The following is a 23,801-nucleotide window of genomic DNA, read 5'->3' on the forward strand; positions in this document are numbered from 1 at the left end:
TATATATGTCTTAACGAACGGCATCTATATATATTGTGTATAATATATATATATATATATTCAGTTGGGCTATATATGGATATAATATAAACCAAATAAGAAAATATTATGAATATAGATGAATAATTTTTTTTTTCTTATTATATAAAAGATGATATAACATCACAAGAGAGTTTCATTTTTTTTAATAAGTGATGAATTTCATTAACTATGAGATAATGTACGCATTGCGATTTATTCGAGAAAATTAATGGGACTTTATTTTCATATATATATATATATATATATATATACACACATATTTATAGAGTACTATTGTTGTTAATATTATTATCATGTTCTCATTTCTTGGCGTTCGACAATCGACCTGAAGAGAGGTGCAATCAATCGGTGCCTATCGGATCGGTGGCATTTAAGGGTCTTGACAAGTGTCTTCACTCCAATGGTCAGACTCCGACCCGGCGGTGGGGACATTCACCGCCCCCCTGCGACTTTCCCATCTGACCTCGACCCCCGCACCTAAGTCAGATTCCCGAACGAACGGTTTACAATTAAGACGCGCAGATGACCTCAACGGCTTCCAATCCAAGGTGGCTCCAGTGTCCATCCAACGGTCAGGGCACACCCATAGGAGTGAGTGTCCAAGCAACCGCCGTAAAATTTCCCTTACTTCTCTCTTTTTCCAAATCTTTAGAAGGGGAAAAGCAAACTCTATGGCTGAGAACTCTTATCTCGACGTCGGCATTAAGCTGAACACTAATTTGCGTAATTTACAAATGAACATCATTACAAAAGCAGGTGAGTCGAGTCAAGAGGATCAGCTGTGTCATCTAGCCATCTTTACATCGATATATATTACATGACCTCTTACTGGACAATACAAGCTCCCTATAGTACAGCACAAGAACTCGCTAAAGCAGACTTCCGATTTATAAGCAGTAAAAGAGACGATGGGAAAGGGAGAACCGAAAAGGGGAGGGATTAGACCTCGACGTTAGCTTTGTTTCCAGCGAGGATAAGTGAGATCTCAAGGCCGCGACTGAATGCTTGGTTAAAGAGAAGACGAGATTGGAAGGTGGAAACGAATGGGAACCATGAGAGGATTGCGATAGGAGTGAAGATTAACACACCCATCCCCGCATCGTACATCCTCGCAAACTCCCTTACCGAGTCCCATAACCCAAGACTCCTCACCAGCTTCTTCCATGTGACCGCCACCTGTTCCATTTCAAAAGGAAGTCAAGTCTCTACACCTGACAACAATTTGGGTATGTATCTGACTAGTTCAGAACAAATAGAGAGAGATTATATTTACTTACACTGAGAATACCCCAGCCAGTGGGAATGAATGCGAGAAAGCTTGCAAAGAGGTCTGCTATCGTCAGATCGGTGAAAACTACAAGAAGAGATATGGCCGCGATGAGCCCCAATGACGTGACCCCTTGAATGAACCGAACGAATAGGAACTGAAATTTGGAAGATCTTTTGGGACTGAAGGTGTAGACCTGCAAGATGATGCCATATTACTCACAGAGTAGTTTCGGGAACAAGCTAAAAGAACTAAAGCCAACTTTAGTAAGAAAGAAGCAAGCATGAGATGTATAGATACAAACCCTGAATATCATGACGATCGCAACCAATACAATCCACGAGAATCCAAAAAGCTGAAACACATAAAAATATATATATATATATATATATATATATATATCCATGTTATATTGCCATGCATGTTTCAATACATTGCCAACTTGCACAAGGATGACATGATTTACACAACCTAAGGATTAGCTGATAAATACTTAACATGGAGAAAAGGAACTTACATACACAGATCCAAAGGTATCAATGATTTCATCAGGTCCAGAATTATGGAACTAAAAACTGAGGTGCTTACCGCAAGAGAAGTATTACTCCCAGTAAGGTGGAGCTTGTATACTATGCCATACTGGAATATGAAGAACCTCAAGCTCAAAATGGTTTCTAGTATACGGCCTCTTAGAGTATGAATATGCACCTGCAGAACAATAAGCACAATTCACAAACACTTCGAAGAGGAACCACCTAAAATGGTGTAATGGCACGCCCAAATTTTTTAGTGTGATTGCACTGCACATCAGTCCTTGCATGAGAGAGAGAGAGAGAGAGAGAGCCGAGAACTTCTAAACGATTGGAGGATTTTGCCTAATTATTACATCAGCTCATTCAAACAATTAACACAGACCTGCTCTTCATCCCACCATGATTCCCAGCTATTGTCTCCTTTCACCCCAACTCCACCTTTATAGAGAAGCCAACTGGTCCAATCATCAAAATCCTCCACAGTCCTGTTTTTATTTAAAGAGATAGTAAAATCGAGTTAAATGATTACAACAATATTTCCATTAGAAGCCTAAGATAATCACAGAACAACAATCTACAAATAAAATTCAGATGAAACCAAACAGATACTATCAGGGACAGCAATTCAAAATGGGATAGAAATGTGTTGTGGTAGTACGTACTTTTGCCACTCAAAACCAGATGGATTAAAGATATAAGGAGCAAAAAGCCATGAAATGACGAGGAACCAACTGCTGACAGTTATCAAAACAAAGGCAAGAGTGCCCCCTTCCGTGTAGCCATATGCAATATAGACAATAAGGAGCAGTGCCACCTCAAGCCTGTAAAAAGTTGTAGCGAAGGGGGGAAAGATGTCAGCAACAGAGTTTGGTATTTGATTCTCTCTCTCAATGGCATCACAAGAGCCAAATGCATCCTTGACACTCACGCTTTGACAAAATGACTTCTGGAGTAGAGCCTATAATTTTCAGCAAACTTGATGTGACGGACAACGAATCCTCTCCCAGTTGCCCGGTACTGTTGAGCGAATTTCAAAATAGATCCACTGGTTAGTTACAAGTGGGGGAGGGGGAAACCATATAAATGGATTAAGTATGCAGCTTCGAGCAGGAAGTAACTTACTTTTGCACCTCCATGAAGAATAGTTCGTCCAAAGTAATGAGTCCTGGTACCCAACGAGAATGTAAAGAAGACCGAGCACAACTGGAGTTGCATTGTGACAAAACTGAAAACAGCCTGCAAGGATTTACCGACCACAGAGAGAAGTCAGATTACATGTCAGAATAAGCAACAGGTTCAATGCAATCACCACTAACAGGAAATAAATTGACCAAAAAGATTATTCAACTTCTTCTGCTACATCCAACATTTTTTTCAACTAACAGACTAGAGATTGAGCTGGGGAAAATGGTATGTAATTTGCAGAGCACAGGAAAGAATTTATTGGAGATGCAACGATGACTTGAGACCACAGGGACTGTATACTAAAGCAACACCCAATTTGACACAAAGGGATAGAGACTATTGACCTGCAGCAATCCCATCTCAAGGATAAAGCCCATAATCATGGGAACAGCAGTGAAAATACCAATCTGAACTAAGAATTGTGCATTCAGAGCAGCTTCTAATGCTGTATTTCCCGACATTTTGGCTTCAAGTGAGATCCCTCGATCAAGCCCAGAGAATGCCTGGAACAGAAAATATATATTAATGCTGAGATGAGTACTACTGAGGATATGATCAAGGCTTCTCAGATAAATGACAAAAAGATCAGATCAAAATAATTTTGAGAAAAAACTCTTAAGATGATGATATTTGAGAGCCGTCCTCACAAGTTCTGCCCTTTGTCTTTCTATAGATACAAGACCTGTCCATCTTAATTACATGTCGTGCTCCTGTTTCTTATAAAACTATATGTCATGCTCTAGATGGTCAGTTGTAGCCTGAAAAACTTGTGGGAGAAACCGTCCATTAAAAAGCATCGAGCTGCAACAAAATCCTTTAGAACTTAATACAATATGGAGAACTCCAGAAAGAATTCCAGCAAACATCCAGAAGCAATGGAGTCCAAATTCAGAAGGAAAGAATCATATCATGTATCCAGCGCTGCATGCTAAACAAACAGAGGATTGTAGATAGCCACATTACCAGGTATATCCTCCCATATAGGAAGATGTAGACTGTAAGCACCGTCATCTGTGTCAGAGAAAAAAAATCTCATTGTGTTTTCAAGGATATCTTAAATTCCAACTGTGCTCAACATGGTTGAGAAGAACACCTTAAATAGAGCCAACATACCATTGTGCAAACGTAATAACCAACAGTAGTGAAGAAAAAAGAGAGCATTCTGAAAAAATCAAATAGTTGTCCAAGTCTGTAGATGTCTCTGCTGAGCACTTGTTCTCCATTACCGCCAGCTACTTTTCCTTCAAACAGTGCAATTTGATTCAACCCAACATCTCTTCCCTTTCCAACCTGCACATAGAAAACTGGTTATACTATCAGTTTTTTTGCTAGCGAAATCATTTGGAACTTGAATAGCAACTTATTAGATAGACTATTATCTCTAGCTAGAACCTGAATGTACTCATGATGGGTGATATTCCCCTGCCTCAATGTGGAATTGAAACCTGCAGAATTTATCATATTAGAATTGAATGCAAAAAAGAATGGAAAAACAAATCATAATGAAGCAAAAGAAATATCCCCTTAGCGAGTACAATTTATTGACAAATATCCCCTTAGTGAGCACAGCCATAAGAAATACATGAATATATGCTTCTAATACGATCTTCTGGCCCCGTAGACCAGATCCATGGAACTGCTTCAAAATTAATGATGTTCAGGATGTTAAGTAATAACATACAAACGGACAACAGCAGAGAAGGAGGCTCAGGAAGGATGCATCTCAACAGAATAACCACAAAAAAAAAAATCTTTGACCGACCAAATTGGACAGTTAATATTCCTAGTTTTAAGTGTGTCATCTATCAAATAGAATTCAATTGCATTATGTCCTAATGAGGAGGAAGCCATCTTAGTAAATCTAGCTAAATGTGATACTTAAGCAAGTCCACCAAAATCGGGTAAAATGCTGAAATTCCTGATTCACCTGCATATATATCTTCACTAATATTGATCACACGTGATGCTTTACTGATGCCACCTCGAGTTATGTGAAATACTCGATCAAATACATCCGGGTGCCCGTAGTGCATGCGGACCCTGCAGAACAATTATATATTGAACTTAACAAAACCTCTGAGAAGACAACGACAGCTTGCAGTTTCTTTTTTTTTTTAATGCACACAAAATAAGCAAAAATTTGCCACCCTACAACGTGCCATATAAATAAAGCATATTGAGTTAATTAACAGTCGCAATTGAATTTCCTCAATTGAATCCCAGATGGACAATCAAGTTCACAAGCGAGAGATGAGCTGTAGTAACATGTCTATTTTTAAAAAGAAAAGGTGTATCCCCAAGAATTCATAAAAACTTGAAATTTCTAAGAAAACCAAATACATGCATTAAGAGAATACTCACTTCAGAGGATAAGCCAAGACACGCTGACCCAAGGTCACAAAACTAGTCTCTTGATTGGACATGAACCAAGCCAAAGAGGAAACACTGCCCAGAAGTTCCATAAATCAGAAAGCTGGACATTTATTTAATTAACAGTGAGAGACTGTCATCACTATGACTGTAATGCCAGACCTTCCTGTGAAAACATGTTCCCTCACGCCAAGGATGGTTGGAGGCCGCAGTCCATGGTTTGCTCGGAATTCCTCAAGTAGATTTCTCATTTTCACTGCCTCTTCAAGGTAGTTGTCCTACAAAATGAACACAAAACATATGTGTTTAACTAGAAGTTGAAAAAGAAAATTCTTCAATAAATACATTGAATCAATGTGATAAAAGCAAGTCTATACTGATCATATGGAGCAAAGAAAGCTGGCACAACAGTAGAAAAAATATATGCTTCACCTGATTCATGTCAATAGTTTGGATAGCATCCCCACGAGTAAATATTATGGCATGGTTTTGGTTTTCAGGCTTTCCTTCCCCAAGCTTGGGATCACCAGGAAGTTTGATCGAATATACTTCCTAAAGGAAACACAAACATAAAATAAAAGATAATGTTATTCTAATATCACCCGTCTTCAAAATCTTTTGTCAGCTACTTTCATACATCAAATATGGTTCAATTAAAAAGGAAGCTGCCTGAATGTTTTCAAAAAAAAAAAAAACAGAGACTAATAGACAGTTCCTACTCCCAGATTAAGTTCTAAATAAATGATGGTGTGCCTCACACTTCATGTCTTGAACATAACAACAAATTCAAGACATCAAATGCCTAGTTTTCTAGAACTATCATGAAATCAATAATTATCAATATTATCTACAAAAAAACAATAATAATAGTAGAGCGACAAATTTTGATGTGTGCCTGATCTTTTCCATGTATATCTGCTTTAACAAGCTTTGAATAGAATTCCTTGGAGTCTTTTCCTTCAGCTGCAACACCTTCCTCCACGTGTATGAAAGCAACACGAAGAGCCTCATTCCTAATAAGATACAAAAGTAACAAGAAAAGTTTTAAAGCTAAAGCACCTTTTTAATGCTCAAGGAAGAGATAAATTATTCAATATGTCAGAGAAAAGTACAATGATCACGGTAGATGATTTTGTTTTTGGCTTAATAATACATCGACAAAAATCCAAGCATCAGCATGTTGAACATAAGGATGAAGAAGAACGGTCATTATTAATCAAATTACATTAGAAAGTCATGTCAATCATTTGGTTCCACAGAAACCTGTATCAACCGCAAGGTGATAATGACATGAGTAATTTAATAGTAATGCCACTTAGGCCATGAGTTCACCCTAGAGAGTAGGCTTATAGCGAAACCAAGTAAAATCAACAGCTTTCAACCAAAAGACAAGACATTCTAAACCATATACACCACTTTAGAAGATGCAATGGAAACTTCACAGGGCAAACACTTCCATTTCTCTGCTGCTAGCAATAGGGCATGACAATAATATAGGCCTCATATAGATTGATTCAACATTCTTTGTGACGGATCATTACATGAAGATGCATATATATTTAAGAGAGAGAGAGAGAGAGAGAGCGAGCAAAAGACTATCTTTTTCATCAAGAGGCTTGAGGTTGAAGTTGCAAAAACATATCATCACAGATCAGGTCACCATGTAGAGACCAAGATAAATTGATAAGGAGCCAGGTACTCCTAAGATCCCAAACCAAAGAACCAGGACAAAGTAGTTTCTACCAACACAAGATACCCCAATAATCAGATCAGCCAATTTTCTACTACATATATTTATTTCATCTTTCTCAAAGCACATTCTTTCTCAAGGAACCATAAGAAAATTTTGAACATACAAATTTCCAACTAATATGGAGAATGATAGAAAAATATTACCTCTTTAACAAAAGAGCGATATCTGCAGCTTCTGGCTTCTTCTGCTGTTTTTGTTGCCCATAGATCTGACATGACACCACGTAGGTGAACTTCAAGTCTGCTTGTGCCCGTGCTTCAGGTGAAAATTCAAAACCTTGAGTTGTTGGGATGCTCACTGTAACCACAACATAATCCGTGAGCATGCTCATGTGAGTTTTATAAGTACACAAATGGTCAATTGAGGGGGGGAGAAGCCTTCCAATACCTCCCAGTGTTCGCCTTTCAAGAAAACTCTGTAGCATTAGAGCTCTCCTATAATACATCATTCCACGCACTGTTTTAACATGATAAAATCATCAGATGTTTTCCACTAAAATTGAAAATTTGCCATAGCACTAAATATGCATGAGATCCCCAAAAAATTTTACTAGATACCCTCGAATGAGCTCTTAATATGAAGATATGCCAAAAAAAAGAGGAAAAGAAGAGTGAAACTAACCAGTTCTTGCCAAAGTTTGTCCCCGGTAAGATACCCAAAACCGAAGTTCCAAGGAATCAGTAGAACTATTTTGAAGTTCTACATCGCCAGTAGAACCTCCCCGACCAATTCGTTCCAAGAAATTCTCCCATTCATCTGTTTAAACAAGAATCAACATTCATGTGATGGTGATGAAGGAAACATGTAAAAAAAAGAGCACAGTTGATGACACCATGTTGGGTTGTAAACAGGCCGAGCTACTCAAGCTCGACTCAGGAAATACTGAACATGACTTGAGTTTTTCGAGCTCAGAGCTCTGTTATAAATTGTCCGGACAGAGCAGATAAAACAATTTATTTCTCAACACCTTACACATTTCTCATATCTCTGCCAAGGAAGAAGGTAAATTGTCTGTAACAGTATTAGGAATGAAAAGAATTTGATGAATGCATGAGACCACATTAGCAATTATAGTTGATCTGCCAAAGTAGAGAATTTAAGAGAGTTAAAAGAATGTACCAGGAAATATTTTCTGGAGATAGAACAGAATAGATATCCCATCCTCATTCTCTTCCCGCAACTCAGAGGAACTATAAAGTACAGTCTCACTGTAATACGGAGTGAAGACGCTATTCACAAGAAAAAGTGGGGTAAATAACAAATTCAAGAAGGCTATGAAAAACTATCAGCTTTACCCACTGTCTTTCGAAAAGCAAATAGTCACCTAAATGGTATCATTTCACTAACTGGCTTTGCTGGGGGCATGTCCATAAACAATGAATTTGCGAAGAACTGCAATCTTCTTCTTGCTTCAAGATTCTTTGGGATATTAGCTGCAGTATCTTTGACAGTGAGAAGAAGGTGTAGCCGCTTCACCTGCTCTTGCTGTGTTAAGAAAGAACCAAACACACCCTGAGTAAAGGTAGAAAAGCTAATACAGCAACATACCATTGTACATGCAGTCACTTACAATTTCTGGATCTTTGGGCCATTCAATTCTAGAAAATAGTCTACCCTCATTTCGAGCTCTGGCTACTATGTTCCATGTATCAAGCTCCTCTCTGAAGGATAAGGAATTAATTCTAATGTTATAACAAAGCAAAATGACTAGCCCTTGGAAGAATTTTTACATCCTACCTCAAGTTTTCTGACAGCAAATCATGGGTGACAACATATAACTCAAAGAAAGCCTTAGCAGCTCCTTTGGCAAGTTCTGGAGTTTCATTCCGTATCTGACAAAAAAACTCTTGGTGCTTAATAACATCATAATCACTTACACAAAAAAAAGGGAAAAAAATACTGAATAAGTAAACTATGAAAGCTGTTGAGAAAGCAGTTAAGCCAAGGCAGCTGTTTGTCACGAGAAATGAGATCCCTGTGAAAGGCGCCCAATCACATGCTTGTACTCTCTAGGTACAATATTAGTGCAAACCTTTGCTCTTACCCTATAAAAAATTCTAGTATGAAGATCTTCTATCCATTACTAATTTTTAGTACAACTGACTGCTCTACCAGAAGTTTGGAAGTATCATTCTTTTAAGAGAGAACTGCCAAGCAAAAGTTATCTGCTTAGGTAAATTGTCAGGCATAAGAATAGGATTAAGTACCAGCAGCCCAGCCAGAGCAGTGAATCTTGATACCACCAACTGAAGTTTCACAAGTTTTAAGGTCATAAAAAGTGAACCCTCCAGAATGCTGTTGTTGATCTCACGGAATATTCTTTCGACCCTATCGATCAGAGAGAAGATTAGAGAGGATTTTGCTGCATGCATTGGTTCTATAAGTGCTATGAGAGACGATAAAGGCTTTATGTCAATTTTCATAATGATAGCACTCCAAATCATACAAAATGCAGGTGCAAAGAACTGAAATATGATTCCTACCAAAGTCTACCCTCGCCATCAACCAAGGAAAGTAAAACCTTCTCAGTAGAATAATAGCACTCCTGAACTGCATAAGCCATATATTCATCCCTGCATATTCTGTTCCATAGATCTGCCTGTGTATCTCTGCAGTCCACTGCTAAATCGATTGCCAATAAAATCTGAGAAAAATGAGGGAAAAAATATTATGCATTAAATTCAGGTGAGGAACCAGAGTATTTATCAGTGCGTAAGAATCTGAAGTTGTTCACCTTACTGCTTAATAGAAACAACGGCCACTGCACTAATCTTAAGCTTCCTGTGTTGCTAGGCATGCAAAGCAAGTCCATCTCCCTGAAAATATAAGAACTACTCAGAGAACAGTAAAATTTAATAGAAATATACACAAAGAAAGAGCGGCAATCAGCAGTGAATTACATCCAATCTTTTATTTTCCCAACCAGAAATGAGCACAAGATCCTTTAACATACCTATTACTAATGTAATCTTCTTCACGCAAGCTTTTGATTATCTCGTTCCAAAATGGGGAAAATAAGGCTGCATATGTCTTGTTCATGTCTTGAGATGCCTGGACAAGAAAAGTATAATTTGATAAAGGAACTCATAAATGACTAGAAATAGCGGCCATGCAAAGGATGGGCGGAGAGAGCCAGTCAGTTGTCACTGCATCAAATTATTCACAGCGGAAAATTTTAGTATGGGTAAATGCATATTACGACTCACAATTTGAAAATGCGTGGATGCATAATTTAAAGACAGTCCCATAAGGGAGAAAGCTCAACAACCAATGCTAAAATTCCAGATTTAGAATCTTGTATATAAACTTCCCAGGGTTTTCATGAAGATCCAGATAGATCAAGCAAAATTCTATTCTATTACACCATTTTCTATACTTATAAAAGAACAAGGAAGAATATCATCTCAAAGGAAAAAAGAATATAAAAAAGGCCAGCATCACAGAGTAATCAAGACTGTCAGAAGAACTCAACCAGGGCCAAAACATCAGTACCTGAGGTGATTGCCGGTTGAAGGGCATCCTGAAAGAAAAAGTGGAGAAACAAGTTAGAAGAGAGTACACATTGAGAAAGGGTAGCATGAATTAAGGGAGGGTATCTATATTGTTTATTTCTACTCGATACATATAAAAGAAAAGGTGCCAGAAAGGAAGCACAGCACAAGGCATGCTAGGACCTGAATTTGGGAAAATTAAAAGATAAAATCTGCATATAGCTCCGACATGTGATGCAACTTGCTAGTGAGATATTTTCTCAAAAATCAACCCTACAAATTGTCCACATATTCCACATAGTAAGAATATAAATCACCTCTTTGTTTCAGAAGAAACAAGATTCTTCACAAAAGCTTCGGGAAAGCTCTCAAATCGTTTATGTAGCATTTCAATTGAGCGTATCTGCAAAAATGGTATGAGGAGAAAGAAATATCATGCATGTCATAAGCATAACAATCAGACAGGGTATAATGACAGTAAAAGGAGGGAAAGCCACAATTGTGAGACATCAAAACAGTTGTTAGTCTACTTATCTATACATACATACATATATATATATATATATATATATATATATATTGGACTAGCAGTACCTCGCCTAACCGAGCACGTGCACCCATGATGCCTCCAACAATTGCTGATAAGAGAGTGTACCATATATGGATGTCCATCACATATATCTGAAGGATACATACATAAAAGCAAAAGAGAGGGTCAAACATCAACAACTAAGGTCAAAGACAGATAATTCACGTGAAACTCATGAAGGCTTTTCATTCCACATTCACAAAAGAAGAACATGCGATTGGTAAGAGCATTCTATTCCATTATTTCATGATGAGTATTTACACCGTACTGAAAGGTAGAACCTCATATCTGATAATGAGGTAATAAGACATCAACACTTAACAGTGCTCGTAAATACTGCTTAAGAATTCCAGAAAGATTTTCTTCGAAAAACAACACGCAGAAGAAACCTAAAATTGAAGAGATACAGCAAACAGGCATTTCCAAAAATGGCTCAAAAAGCTCCAACGAAGATTATACCATCACAATTCACAATCATACAATTTATAGCTTACACAAAGCTAATTCATACTTCTAACTTCTATCAAGCCAAAGGGAAATAAAGTACTCACAGCCACAACAGGAGCCCAAAGGCTAGCAATGGCCAAGGCATTATTGTTGTCTGCAAATTATTATGGAAGCAATTAAATATAAACAGTACAAAATCCAAGCAATGACAAGTAGCAGCCATGGAGTTCTGCCACAAAAAGGTCATGGAGAAACACGTAAGAGAGATGCACAAATGTTCTGAAGCTAAATTACATGTACCAACTTACTCTTTGAAATTAAATCATGCCATGAGTACTTCAAAGTAGGAAGACGAACAATGATATTGGTGGGACTGACGAGAGGTCTTATCTGCATCATAGATTAATGAAAAAATTAAACATTCAGGTGCCTAGACAGGGAAAGGAGCAAAGAAAGGATGCAGCTCAAAAGAGATACTTGGATATATTACAAAGGAAGGGAACATTTACTTGCCTGCAGGAAATAAGCAAACACAAACTTGCATGCAAGAATCACCACCCAGAATAAGACGTACCTGAAATGGTTAATCGCGCAATTAATTTATCAAAGAGCTTTTCCACAGAAAAGCGAGACCAGATGCTTCATTGTTTTGGAACCATGCTTGAAATACATTGTTGATGCACCTTCCTACTGGGTTAAAGCTTTTAGAAAGTTGGTTGTCTAACATGGCATATGAGAGATTTACATTTTCAATAGCCAAAATAGTCATCGATAAAGAGTAAAGACTTCATTGGAAAATATCAAGCTGCAAGCAGAATATGAAATATTTACTCCAATCGCCTTACTGATGCAGTCATCAACCATATATGTTGAATTGCCGTATATATATCATATCATAACCCTAACTAGCTCAAAACCTGCACTTTGAGTGGGCCATCGCACAGATAAAATTTTCAAATATTTATGTAGTAAAAATTCATGAATATATATAATTCTCATAGGCATATAAAGACAGAACAGATTTCTAGCGTTTAGACACTGAATCTTCAATGGGCTGGTGAGAAAGCTCGGAGCCCAAAAACTTTTCGCACAAGAAGAACAATGTTTCTTAGAAGAGAAATTTCTCAATACTAAACGTAGTTCTTGGAGCGTGAAGAGTTCTTGCACAAGAAGAATAATGTTTCATACAAGAGAAATTTGTCGGCACAAAATGTCGTTCCAGGAGTGCGAAAAGTTTTCACGCTCAACCGACTGAAGGTTCAGCCACTTAATGCTAGAAATTCCAAATAGAGAAATATCCTATGTATAACTATATATATTATACAATAATAGATTATATTCACACTTAAAACATGTAGCTGCCCAATTAAATATTCACAATCTTATGAGACAACTATTCAGCAATACATTATATTTAAGATATTGTGTAAAAATCATTGCATATAGCAATGGTGAAAAGCTCTACTTCAATAGGAACTACATGCTGGACTCAACATAAAGGCAGTAAACAAAACCACATTGGCCAGATAAGAAGAATGACTTTATATTAACAGTGAACATACCGACAATAATCGCTCAATTTCTCATAAAGACCACGCCCAACATAGTATCGCTCCTGAAAATGCATCATTTTCACAAATAAAATATTTCCAATTTAGTAGTAAATAATCGAATGTCACACAGATGGGAATAACCAAACCTGATATATCCACTTAAAGAATTGAAAGAATGATTGATCAGACATTTCCGACAGAGCATGACATGCACGAAGTTTCAGCAGCAGTGCCAGCGATAAGCGTAAAGCAGCATAAACCCCCAGCACAAGTATGTATATTCGGAAGTACAATGAATTTGAGTTCCGGTCATTTCTTTCCTCAAGAAGTTTCCTGCAATTTTTTCAAGGAATTTGTCAAGCAACTGGTAGTGGCGAATTAACACAGATCACCTACGTCCTTTTCTTTTAAGCGAAACGATGGAAGAATTCTATCGGAAACATTGAGAAGGCGCAAGAATCTATGCACAATCAGATGCCCAAAAGTAAAAGGTCGTTTCAGGAAAAGACAAAATTAGTAAAAATATACAACTCTATCACTCAGCTATGAACATTGCCTCATGGGGTTAAATCCTAGGCCCAACAATTCCTCTATGCCATATTATTCCCCCCAAAAAAAAAATGAAAGAGGAATCATTATCATCAATCTCTGCTTCCCCTTAATAAAAATAATACTGTGCAAAGCTCTCAATTGAGTCAATTCTTGATCAATGGTTGCTCTCACCCAATTAAAGCCCAGGCTGCCTTGAAAGAGGGATGGACTCACATTTCGGTATGGTATAAAAGCAGTAGCTTTAACTTGCAGGTTTAGCAAAAAGAGTAAGTTTTAGGGAGGAAGCTCAAACTTACAGGTAAAGATATATCACAACTGCAGAACTCAATCCAGACCAGAAAAACCTAATGACCAGCCTTGAGATAGCCATGCCTCTAGCAGTGGAGTATGCCCCAAACATGAGCAGCACATCTAAGCAATCTATTTAAAAAAGAAAAAAGAAAAAAGAGCAGCTGTAAACAGGACAGAATATGAGATATCATAATGGAAATGATTTCTCCATAGAGCAAGGTGAAAAATAGCTTACTTTCTGTGAAGGTCATAATAGTGTACGTAGGCCCGATGCTAAGAACAATTTTAAAAGTGTCTAAATCAATATCTCCATGACGAAAGGCAATGATTGCAAGCAGCTGCAGCAAAAACAAGAAAAAGAAGTTTATCAAAATGGGGAAAAGACAATTGAACCTGTTCTGAAAGACTACCCTCTTAGCCAACACTACCTGAAACATTATGACCAAAAAGATCCAAAGACGATGAAAGCTTCGGTATAAATGCAGAAATGTGCGATGCTCAACAAAAGTGCTTTTCCCAGTCTGCCAAACCGAATGTCATACTAATTAGAAGGTAAAAGAAACAAACATATTATGGAAGAAACATAAGAGAGACATCAAGAGAAGGAAATTGTTTGCATTAAATGATAGTCTATGGCTTTATTGAGGTTAATGCCCAACTGTTCTAGGAGGTTACCTTCATTAGATGAAATTGTGGCTTATTATTTATTACTTGAAAATCCCATCGTGTGTGAGCCTAATTAAAGAACATCCAATGATATAAACGGAAGTAATGCACGACGACTTTAAATTGGCTCCTGACCATGTGCAAATTTCTTAGGGACCACCACCAACTGCTCTAAAAGGTTAACATAATTAGATGAAAGCACAGTCATACAACCATCACAATGTTTCCTACCTCAATGTGCACAGACATACCCCGGATTCAGACACAAACCAATATTAAATTAAGTAATAGCACAAGAAGAAAGAAACAAGTTAACACCCAGCAGAAAAACTAGATTGTCACAATGGAGACTATCGATCCGTTTTGCGATTTTTTCTCAAATTTTATTTCTTCTTTTTATTGATATCTCAGTTCCAATAATAGGAATTAAAAGTGTTTAGAGACTCTAAAAGTTAGAGCAGCTTGGTTAATGAAGACCATAATTATACTAAACATCAAATGACCTCGAAAGAAGCATAAATTGTTCTTAATAAATGAAAAGTTCTATGATAGAAAAGACTAACTCTTTTCCGCTTTTTAGGCTTCAACAAGAATGATGAGTCCCTCTTCAAAGGCCAACCCAGATCGAAACACGTAGGTGACCTAAAATATCTCAAGTAAGAAAAACCATTAAAGTCTAACAACAATAAAAGAGAGAGTAAAATCGACTCAATGAAGACTCACCAAAAGTATTCGTTGAAATCATCATAATTCCGCCATTCAGAATGTGCAGCTTTTCCATTGTCATTTCTAGCAGCTTCCTGTTTTAAAAGGCAAACGTGAACAATGTCAGAAAAGAATTGACACAAGGAGAAAACCAATATGGCTTTTCATATGCACTGGATAAATTTGCTCATGCATAATGTTTTACTAAATAAAGCACGCCCAAGCAAAGCGCTAATGTTGATTCTCATTGTAACCACGGCCCATTTTCAATTTGTTTGAAATTTGCACCGTCTCAATTTCCACTCTGAAGTCTATTAACCCGGCTCAAACGGATGATACCATCCAAATTTGTGAAAAGGAAATCAGAAGAGCTCTCTTGAATAGGTCTCTATGGGAGAACATGGGAAAACTGGACTCCTTCAAGCCCTAACGCTCCCTTGCATATGCATATAGGGAGGCAGAATTACTCCTGTTTTACCATAACGCAGGACCATCTCAGGGATTTTGCACTCCATGAGATAAACACAGTTGTTTCCATATCATAACTATCTGAAAGTCGCACAAGCCCCACCACTAAAAAACATAACTCCCTCCCCCCTCTCTCTCTTATATCAGTAATTCACAACTAAGGTGGCCTGGCCACACGCAATCACCAACATAGTCTGCCTCTGGTCGCAACTTTGCTCTGGGGTTGAGGTGGCTGGAGAGCAACCGAGAACCACCTTGAACAAAACTGGATGGTCTTGAGGTGTGGATGTACAAATCCTGGGGTGCTTTCAAAAAATATAAAAGTTCTACAGTAGTTTAAAATGACCCGCGATGAGTTGATTTCATCAACCCCAAGATCTGTAGACCCACTGACACATGCAAATATCATCAAGTAAGTTCCAGTCCGCATAATCGCAGATTTTTCATTTAAGTACTATCAAACACAGGCTTAGCATATTGAGGAATCAGAATTGTGCGGCCTTATAATCATAGTAAAGATATGATTATTTGATTGGCAAACAATGGCTAGAGAAATAGTCAAGCAATGAACCAATATCTCGACCATTAAGAGAATCTTTAGGCTTTCAAGTTTCGTAGAACTGAGACCCTTTTCTGCTTTTACAGCATTATTTTCATCATAATGACTTCGAGTTGAGTAGTTATTTGTAAGAGCTCTTCAATTTTGGTAAGTTAAAAAATAATAATAATAATAACAATTTCTTCGAAACCACATATAGCAGAAGCAGAAAGCTCATTCCAAGAATATGCAAGCTTGGATGCCAATGAAATAAAATTTGCAACTGACCGCTGCCATTGTTTCATATATAGGGCATATGATTTGCTCAAGGAAGGACACTGAACCACTTTCAGTGCGATTGATTTCTCCATGATCCAGAATAGCGTCCATTTCTTTTGCCATCTGCAATAATATAGTAGAAGTTAAAAGATCACCATTCACGAGCGAAAACAGCAAACATACTATTAAGTCTCTAAACAGGCACACCTTTCACGCTGTTGGATCGGTGAGGCATCAGTGCTCCAGAAATTAAATTGTGTATTTTCACACAAAGTAAAAATGAAGAAAGTATTCTTATGACAAATTATGGCACATAAAATCTACCAACACAGAATATAAAAACAGTACTCGCCAAGCAAAGTTCCTTGACCGTTGCAAGGGAAAGAAAAATTACACTCGGCATGTATTATACCCGGACTGAACAAGTCTATAAATTAACATGACAATAAGCAAAAGGTTCAAGCATAAATAAGGACAAGACACTCAAAGAATAGGATTCATGGAATGTCAGAGCACACAACATATAAACAGTTGGCAAAGGAAGAGGAGGGGAGAGGTTGTACAATAATATATTAAAAGAAACAGCATAGCATAACTTACATTGTGAAATATATAGCAAATACACTCGGGCAGGAATCGCACATTGGCTGCTTCACCCCATATGAGATAATATAGTGAAACAAAGAAAAGCTTTCTGTCTCTAGTGATTGCTTCCAAGCTGAAAGTAACATCACAGAAATGTGAGCTAAGGAGGCACTGGACTTTAGAACATGATGTACAGGAAGGCTGGGCCAGAGGACCTGTTCCAAACACGACGAATCCGCAAGTATTTGCACCACTTGATGTAGTTATCAAGAACCTTCAGGAACACATCATTGATTGCTTTCTCATCTATTTTCTGGACACGTATCAAACAGAGTTAGCAGCTAAAAACAATGCAGAATCAAGTTTCTTTAAATATGTCTTTGACACAAGTCATTATTATCCATATTAAGCAACAATTACCGCAAGTAAATGGTGAGATGGCAAGAGCAATCCAAGGTACTGATCAACAAGTGTCATATGCCCTCTAAAGCCCAAACCCCCCAACACCCATCCCCACCCCCACCAACCCCAAAAAAAACCCACAACACCAAATTCACAAAAAAAAAAAAAACATCACAGGGAAAAAAAAAAGGTGTTATATGCTGCATGATTGAGGATCCTAGTACAGAAGAATTTCAAGGGTGAACCAAAAGTAAGCATCGCCCGAGCTCCTTTGATGACTCTATTAAAACTGCATCCCAGAAAGACCACAAGAGTGCATGCACACATAATATGAAAGAAATAAGATGTCCTGGATACTCACAGGATTAGCTTCAATAGGTATGCCAAGTCGACTTTGTGCATTTGCAAGCTGAAGAACAACATTTTCACGCTGGTTCCTTACATTATCATTCTGCAAATCAAGATAAAATAATATTTCCAAACCCTTGACCAAGAAAGATAAGGTATAAATAACAATTAAGTCATTGGCCACAAAGAACGATTCGTTAGAAGGAGCACCACAACAGCAGATACCTTGACTTGTCCCAAAGGATGAAAAGAGAAACATGTCATCCATGGAAGGGGAAAAGACATGCTTGAGGAATGCAACAATCATACAGCAGATCTGGAACATAATTAAATGTCCACAAGGGACAACCAAAGATTTGCATTTCCACATGACTTTAAACTACGGTAGTTTTTAACCCATGTAAGTTCCATAAAGATAAGACGATATATTAGCAGTTGAGATGCAAAATAGATAAATAAACTCATGAACGGGAAAAAAAACAACTTATGCCTGTGATTCAACATCAGGATAATCCATAATAAATGCATAAAATAGAACAAACTAGCAGCATCAAACTATGGGGATGAAATAATTGTTTCAGTGAAATCGGGTTGATTACAGAGAGCAAGTAACAAGTACATCTAGAACAATTTGTAAGCAATGAAGCCTGCCAAAAGAGGATAGTCAATAGAACCATGTACAAACCTGGAAACCAAAGACATATTCTAAAAGATCAAATATGTCAGCATCTCGTTGTCCAGAGATCTCAAAATCAGCAGGAAGTCTGGGGAAGTGCTCCGCATATTTAATGGCAGATATGGCACCTCTAACCTGGTCAAAGTGTTGAAATCAATCAACTAATATGACTGATCAAAGTAAACAAAACAGAAAAAAACCAATTCCAACAGTGGAAATGCAACCCTCTTAAACTACAGTAACTCTCTCTTCGTTCAAGATCTTAAAAATTTTCCATATGCGAAGTTCTTTTTCCTTTTTCTTTTTTTTTAAGACCATTTTGCAGACTTCTCTGAGATTCACATGTTCATGGCTAACACTCATGGTCAAGAGGCTGTGAGTTTCTAGTACAATTCTTCAACTTTTTTTGTATCAACCAAAGCTGAATGGGGATGCACAGTACTCCTTGAAGTGAGGAGAAGCAAAGTTAGCTGAATTCTCTTAGAAAATTTTCCTTTCTGTCATCACCAAACTGCAGTCAATTGTCATATATCCCTGGAAAATAATTTGGAATCTCGATTACCCAGCTAAAGGTCAGTTTTCTTGGGTGGCAAACGGCACGTAGAAGAACCAGTTAATTATCTTCTCTCCATTGCTTTAGGACAGTAAGAATTTAGGCAGTCCTTAATTGATTTCTTGGCTTTCATTGGGTGACAGCTACTTCAGTGAGAAGGGTGTTTGGGGCTTAGCATAGCATTACCAGCAAAAAGAGGAGGAAAAAAAGTGTTACAACTCTCAATTTTTGACTCATACGGGGGTGAAAAGAACACTCCAGCATTTCAAGACAAGAAGATGCCCGTCAATATATGGCAGTTAGGTGGTTTCAGAGCTGTTTAGCTTTTGGACAAACTATCAATGGTTTCAGGATACCACCGCGCTTTCGTTAGATTGGCTATTTATCAACCATTTGATTTTGTTCTTTCCCTATTATATCCTTCTGTATATTGTTTAGCACCCCATGCTACTACTATTAACAATCAAATCCTGTCTTTATCGACCATTTGATTTTGTTCTTTACCTATTATATCCTTCTGTATATTGTTTTGCACCCCATGCTACTACTATTAACAATCAAATCCTGTATTGATCAGAAAAGAGAAGCAACCAAAAGGAACTTTGAACTTGCCTCTGGGAACACTCCAATCGCATTGGTAATTACAGGTGCTTCCAGAGGGACAATATTATAAGGAGTAAGTTCACCCATATCTGACTTCTTGATTCTCCGCAGCTACAAAACATCATAAATTAAATGCTTGTTTGGTTTCAAAGTGTGATTTTAAAATCACACTTTAACTTAATTCTACCCACAACAAAACAAAATAACTCATACAAAGTCAAAGGATGGGCCCCATTTATACCACTCTTTTTTCCACAACAAAACAAAATAACTCATGCAAAGTCAAAGGATGGGCCCCATGCATAACCATTTATACCACTCTTTTTCAAAATCAAAATCTGATTTTAAAATCCTACTTTGAAACCAAACGCAGCATAAGAACTTATCAGCAAATCATAACTTTAGCATGAAGGAGTCCCATGTAAGAAATTTGACGATCACGGTTTAAAACTAAAATAATGAGCGAGATCTTTAGGGTGTCTAATGAACGAAACCACCTAATCAGACTAAAAAATAACAAAAAGGAGCACACATGAAACTAACCCTTATGCTGAATGATTAAGCAGAAAAAATCAACCGAAGTAATGATATTGGAAACAATGAAAAAATTGTCATTCATAAAAGAATACTAGTGATACACTAAAAGCAAAATGGTCTAATAAAGATTTCCTGGAGAGATGCAAGTAGAAATACATTTAACACTGTAGCTGAATGTCAGCGAGGGGACACAGACCACCTATTCCATGTAAAGACAAAAGAGACAACTCATAATCTGACTTAAACCACCACAGGAAGGGGAAGAATATATGTTCTTTAGAATCAGAAAACATCTATTGAAACAATTATGCAGCACCTCCTCTTGTATAAGTCTGCCCACACCACTGGGATCAGCATCTTTAGCGAGCACCTCCATAACCTCAATCAAAGCCCTCAATGTTGAAAAAATCCTTCTCATATCTGAATACATCCTGAATAAATAGCGATCCATGAATCGTGAATGATCAATGATAAGCAGAAATTGAAAGAAGTACATGAGCCAGAATCCCAGCTTTCCTCTAGTGAAACCAGAGAGACTAAACTTAGAGAACATATTCACTCATCAGCCCAGGGAACGATTTCCTACTTACATACCACTTTCATATTTAAAGAAAACAAACTCCAACCAAATCATTTCCGTCCACTCCCAACAATTTCTTACCAAAATGACAGGTTACAACCTCGGGAGACATTGGGCAAGAACATAGAATAAGGCATCAAATTATCATATTGATACTGGCGTTAACAACTCACTCAATGCCATTGTCACTCGAGAGGAATTCCTCTATAACAGAGACTAAAACCTACTGATAGGTGCAGGACCACTATCAAAACGCACAAAATGCAATCCATCAAAAATTTCACAGCTGAAGGTTCTGTATTTCTTCTTTTTAAAAATTTAAAAATTAGACTAACCCACCAATCCAAAATTCATCCGAAAATATAATTTTACCATTCTAACTTATAAAAACTGATGCTTCTCATGTTCAAATTCTGTCAGATCAAAATGCCTCCATAATAAATCACAAGGCCGTGGTTGATAATGAGACAATGACCTGAGGAGATGTATCAACTCGTATTTCTCAAACTCGAATCAATTGGCCCCTCCCGTCCAAAGCTATTAAATCTCAATTATGAATGACAGAAGAAGGAACACAGAGTACAAAAACATACCCTCCAAAATTGGCACTAAAAGTCCTAGATTCCCGCAATCTTTGCTCCTCTCTTTGAAGATCATCCACCCGGTTACGTCTCCTGTAGCGCTGGTAAAATTCCCACAAATGTTCTATATCTCGGTTACGATCAATCTGGGCCCCATCCTTCTTGGCAAGTTTTTGCTGCAGAGGAACACTCTCATCAAACCACTATATTCCACGTCAAAGGTTTTCAGATAAATAGACCTCATGGAACTTGTAGGCGACGAGTAGTAGCACATCCAAACTTGACCGTAGCTTTAGACCCAACTATATTCATCATGTAGACATCGTATCCAGAAATTTCTAGAAGAAACAGAATCCAAATTTTAGATCACCTTTATCACAGACATCAAACCAGTCTTGAACTGAAGAACACCACGACCATCACTGTTGGGGTCCAGGTTCTGGGACAGAGAGTATGCCTGCTCACATACTGAGAGCAAAACCAAAAAAAGCAAAAAGAGCAATCAGGATTGCATAGACCGCAGTAGTTTTACTATACAAAAGCAACCAGCCATAACCATATGGCATGCAAGAATAGACTGGTGGAGAGTCTCAGGTCTCTTGGGGGGGACTCTTGCTCATAGATTATCCTCTGGAATGTTCAGCAATCTTCCCAAAAAGCAACACTAACTGAATGACCATAGCAGCTATAATCCATTACCATGGCTTCCACATTATAACGTGAATGCTATTAGCCAACTGTAGGTCCATTTGCTTAAGCAGTAAAGCCCAATCAAGCGCCATTAATCAACTCCCAAACCAGGTCATCAAGCTGTCCAGCCAACCATGGGCAAGAAACCAAAGTTCAAGCTCACACTATCACAGTTGAATCGCATGTATGCCTTTGCATCCAGCATACAAGTACAAACCCAGCCAACCTCTTGATATTGGAAGGTGAATTGCGAGGGAGCACGAACAGCTCAAGGGGAACTAGGACTTCCAAAAGGAGAACTGATGAAGAATATATATATATATATATATATATGCCACCACGAAAACGAGTGCTTACATATCCTGGCAACGTTAGGGTCCTCCGCCTGAATCTCATCGGCGGCCTGCAGGATCCGGTCGATGTTGGTGGTGCGAGTGAGGGAAGGAGGGATAGCTCCAGCGATGCCGCTGGGGGTCCTCGCATGACCTTGGCCAGCAGTCCTGAGCTGCTCCCGCTGCAATGTGGCCCTGACGAGCCTCTCCCAATTGTTGTAAACCCTAGCCATCTCTGCAACACGGAATCGATAACCTCTAGAATCCGAGGGTCGGAGGCATGGACCTGGTATCCCCCGCTGGAACGGAGGCCGATCGACCCGGCGACGGCGAGGCGGATCTGCTGGAACAGTGAGAGAGAGACAGCTATTTAACGTTCAAATGAGAAGAGAGGTTTTCTTTCTTTGATGGAGGTTTTAGCTGCAGAAAGGGAAAATGAAAAGAAGAGGAAACCAGAGAGAGAGAGAGAGAGAGAGAGAGAAACGCAGAGGTCGCGCGAAGAAGGGCGATGATATGCGTGGGCACGCGGAATGACTCTTTTGCCCTCCATTGTCTTTCCTTTGACGGTTGAGGTGAGATCAAAGGATGGGGTTTGAAAAGATCGGACGGCGGTGAGTGACTTTTCTCGTGACAGCGACACAGGCGATTCGGGCCGGTCAGTGAATGCTTGTGATAACTTAATACGACTTTTTTGTCAATGATGTGAGTGCGTCTGATACGCGTAGCTAATAAACGAAAGGATGTTACTATTGCAAGAGGAGAGACGAAGAGAGAAGACTTAAGGACGAAGTCCAGAAGACTTTCCCTCCCATAAGAAAGATACCACACGACATGAGAAATGGCATGCTCTTTCTTCGTAGTACGAATGGCCGTGCATATTAGTAATGACTTGTTTGGGTTGCAAATATGATTTTAAAATCATAATTTTAATCTAATTCTATTCATAATAAAATAAAATAAAATATTTAAAGAGTGAATTCCATTTATATCACTTTTTTCACAATAAAACAAAATAATTCATATAAAATTAAATGATAAACTCCATTTATATTATTATTTTTTAAAATCAAAATTTTATTTTAAAATTTTATTTTGAAACCAAACGCAGCGTAAAAGATTTGGTTCGGCGACCATATTTTTCTCTTACTGCATGTAATGTATTAATCTCTATTCGAGTAATACACA

At 38.0% G+C, this 23,801-nt stretch overlaps 1 protein-coding gene across 3 annotated transcripts; it reads right to left on the reverse strand.

Annotated features, from left to right (window-relative positions):
- Positions 1-738: 738 nt before the first annotated feature.
- On the reverse strand, positions 739-23,090 carry LOC116212705 (callose synthase 10). 3 transcript variants are annotated; one of them, XM_031547353.1, is made up of 51 exons: positions 22,642-23,089; positions 21,965-22,062; positions 21,607-21,770; positions 20,750-20,864; positions 19,906-20,007; positions 18,750-18,875; positions 18,078-18,167; positions 17,530-17,627; positions 17,330-17,447; positions 16,739-16,852; positions 15,463-15,539; positions 15,303-15,381; positions 14,502-14,594; positions 14,309-14,411; positions 14,079-14,202; positions 13,377-13,563; positions 13,240-13,292; positions 12,191-12,251; positions 11,986-12,067; positions 11,782-11,831; positions 11,236-11,322; positions 10,959-11,044; positions 10,643-10,670; positions 10,104-10,201; positions 9,885-9,966; positions 9,634-9,794; positions 9,358-9,478; positions 8,888-8,982; positions 8,721-8,811; positions 8,475-8,635; positions 8,270-8,379; positions 7,772-7,906; positions 7,538-7,606; positions 7,294-7,447; positions 6,293-6,410; positions 5,830-5,949; positions 5,560-5,675; positions 5,389-5,472; positions 4,955-5,067; positions 4,420-4,472; positions 4,141-4,317; positions 3,991-4,038; positions 3,372-3,530; positions 2,965-3,078; positions 2,771-2,859; positions 2,505-2,663; positions 2,225-2,327; positions 1,898-2,017; positions 1,614-1,664; positions 1,320-1,505; positions 739-1,218 (listed from the first exon to the last, which is right to left on the reverse strand). In XM_031547353.1, exons 1-51 carry the CDS (start codon positions 22,847-22,849, stop codon positions 982-984), a joined length of 5,667 nt encoding a protein of 1,888 aa, XP_031403213.1. In that variant the 5' UTR covers positions 22,850-23,089; the 3' UTR covers positions 739-981. The 3 variants fall into 3 exon arrangements, with proteins under 3 accessions (XP_031403213.1, XP_031403211.1, XP_031403212.1); XM_031547351.1 differs by having other exon boundaries at positions 7,294-7,606; positions 22,642-23,090; XM_031547352.1 differs by lacking the exon at positions 1,614-1,664 and having other exon boundaries at positions 7,294-7,606; positions 22,642-23,090.
- Between the last annotated feature and the right edge of the window lie 711 nt (positions 23,091-23,801).

The sequence above is a fragment of the Punica granatum genome, chromosome 7, assembly GCF_007655135.1.
Source record: "Punica granatum isolate Tunisia-2019 chromosome 7, ASM765513v2, whole genome shotgun sequence".
NCBI lineage: Eukaryota > Viridiplantae > Streptophyta > Magnoliopsida > Myrtales > Lythraceae > Punica > Punica granatum.

Excerpts from the sequence above, each read along its gene's own strand:
- LOC116212705 (XM_031547351.1), bottom strand. The coding sequence starts at position 22,849 with ATGGCTAGGGTTTACAACAATTGGGAGAGGCTCGTCAGGGCCACATTG. Across the intron at positions 8,636-8,720 it reads GGCCCAAAGATCCAGAAATT|CAAGAGCAGGTGAAGCGGCT; the intron begins GTAAGTGACTGC and ends TTCTTAACACAG. Across the intron at positions 3,531-3,990 it reads TATATGGGAGGATATACCTG|GCATTCTCTGGGCTTGATCG; the intron begins GTAATGTGGCTA and ends TTTCTGTTCCAG.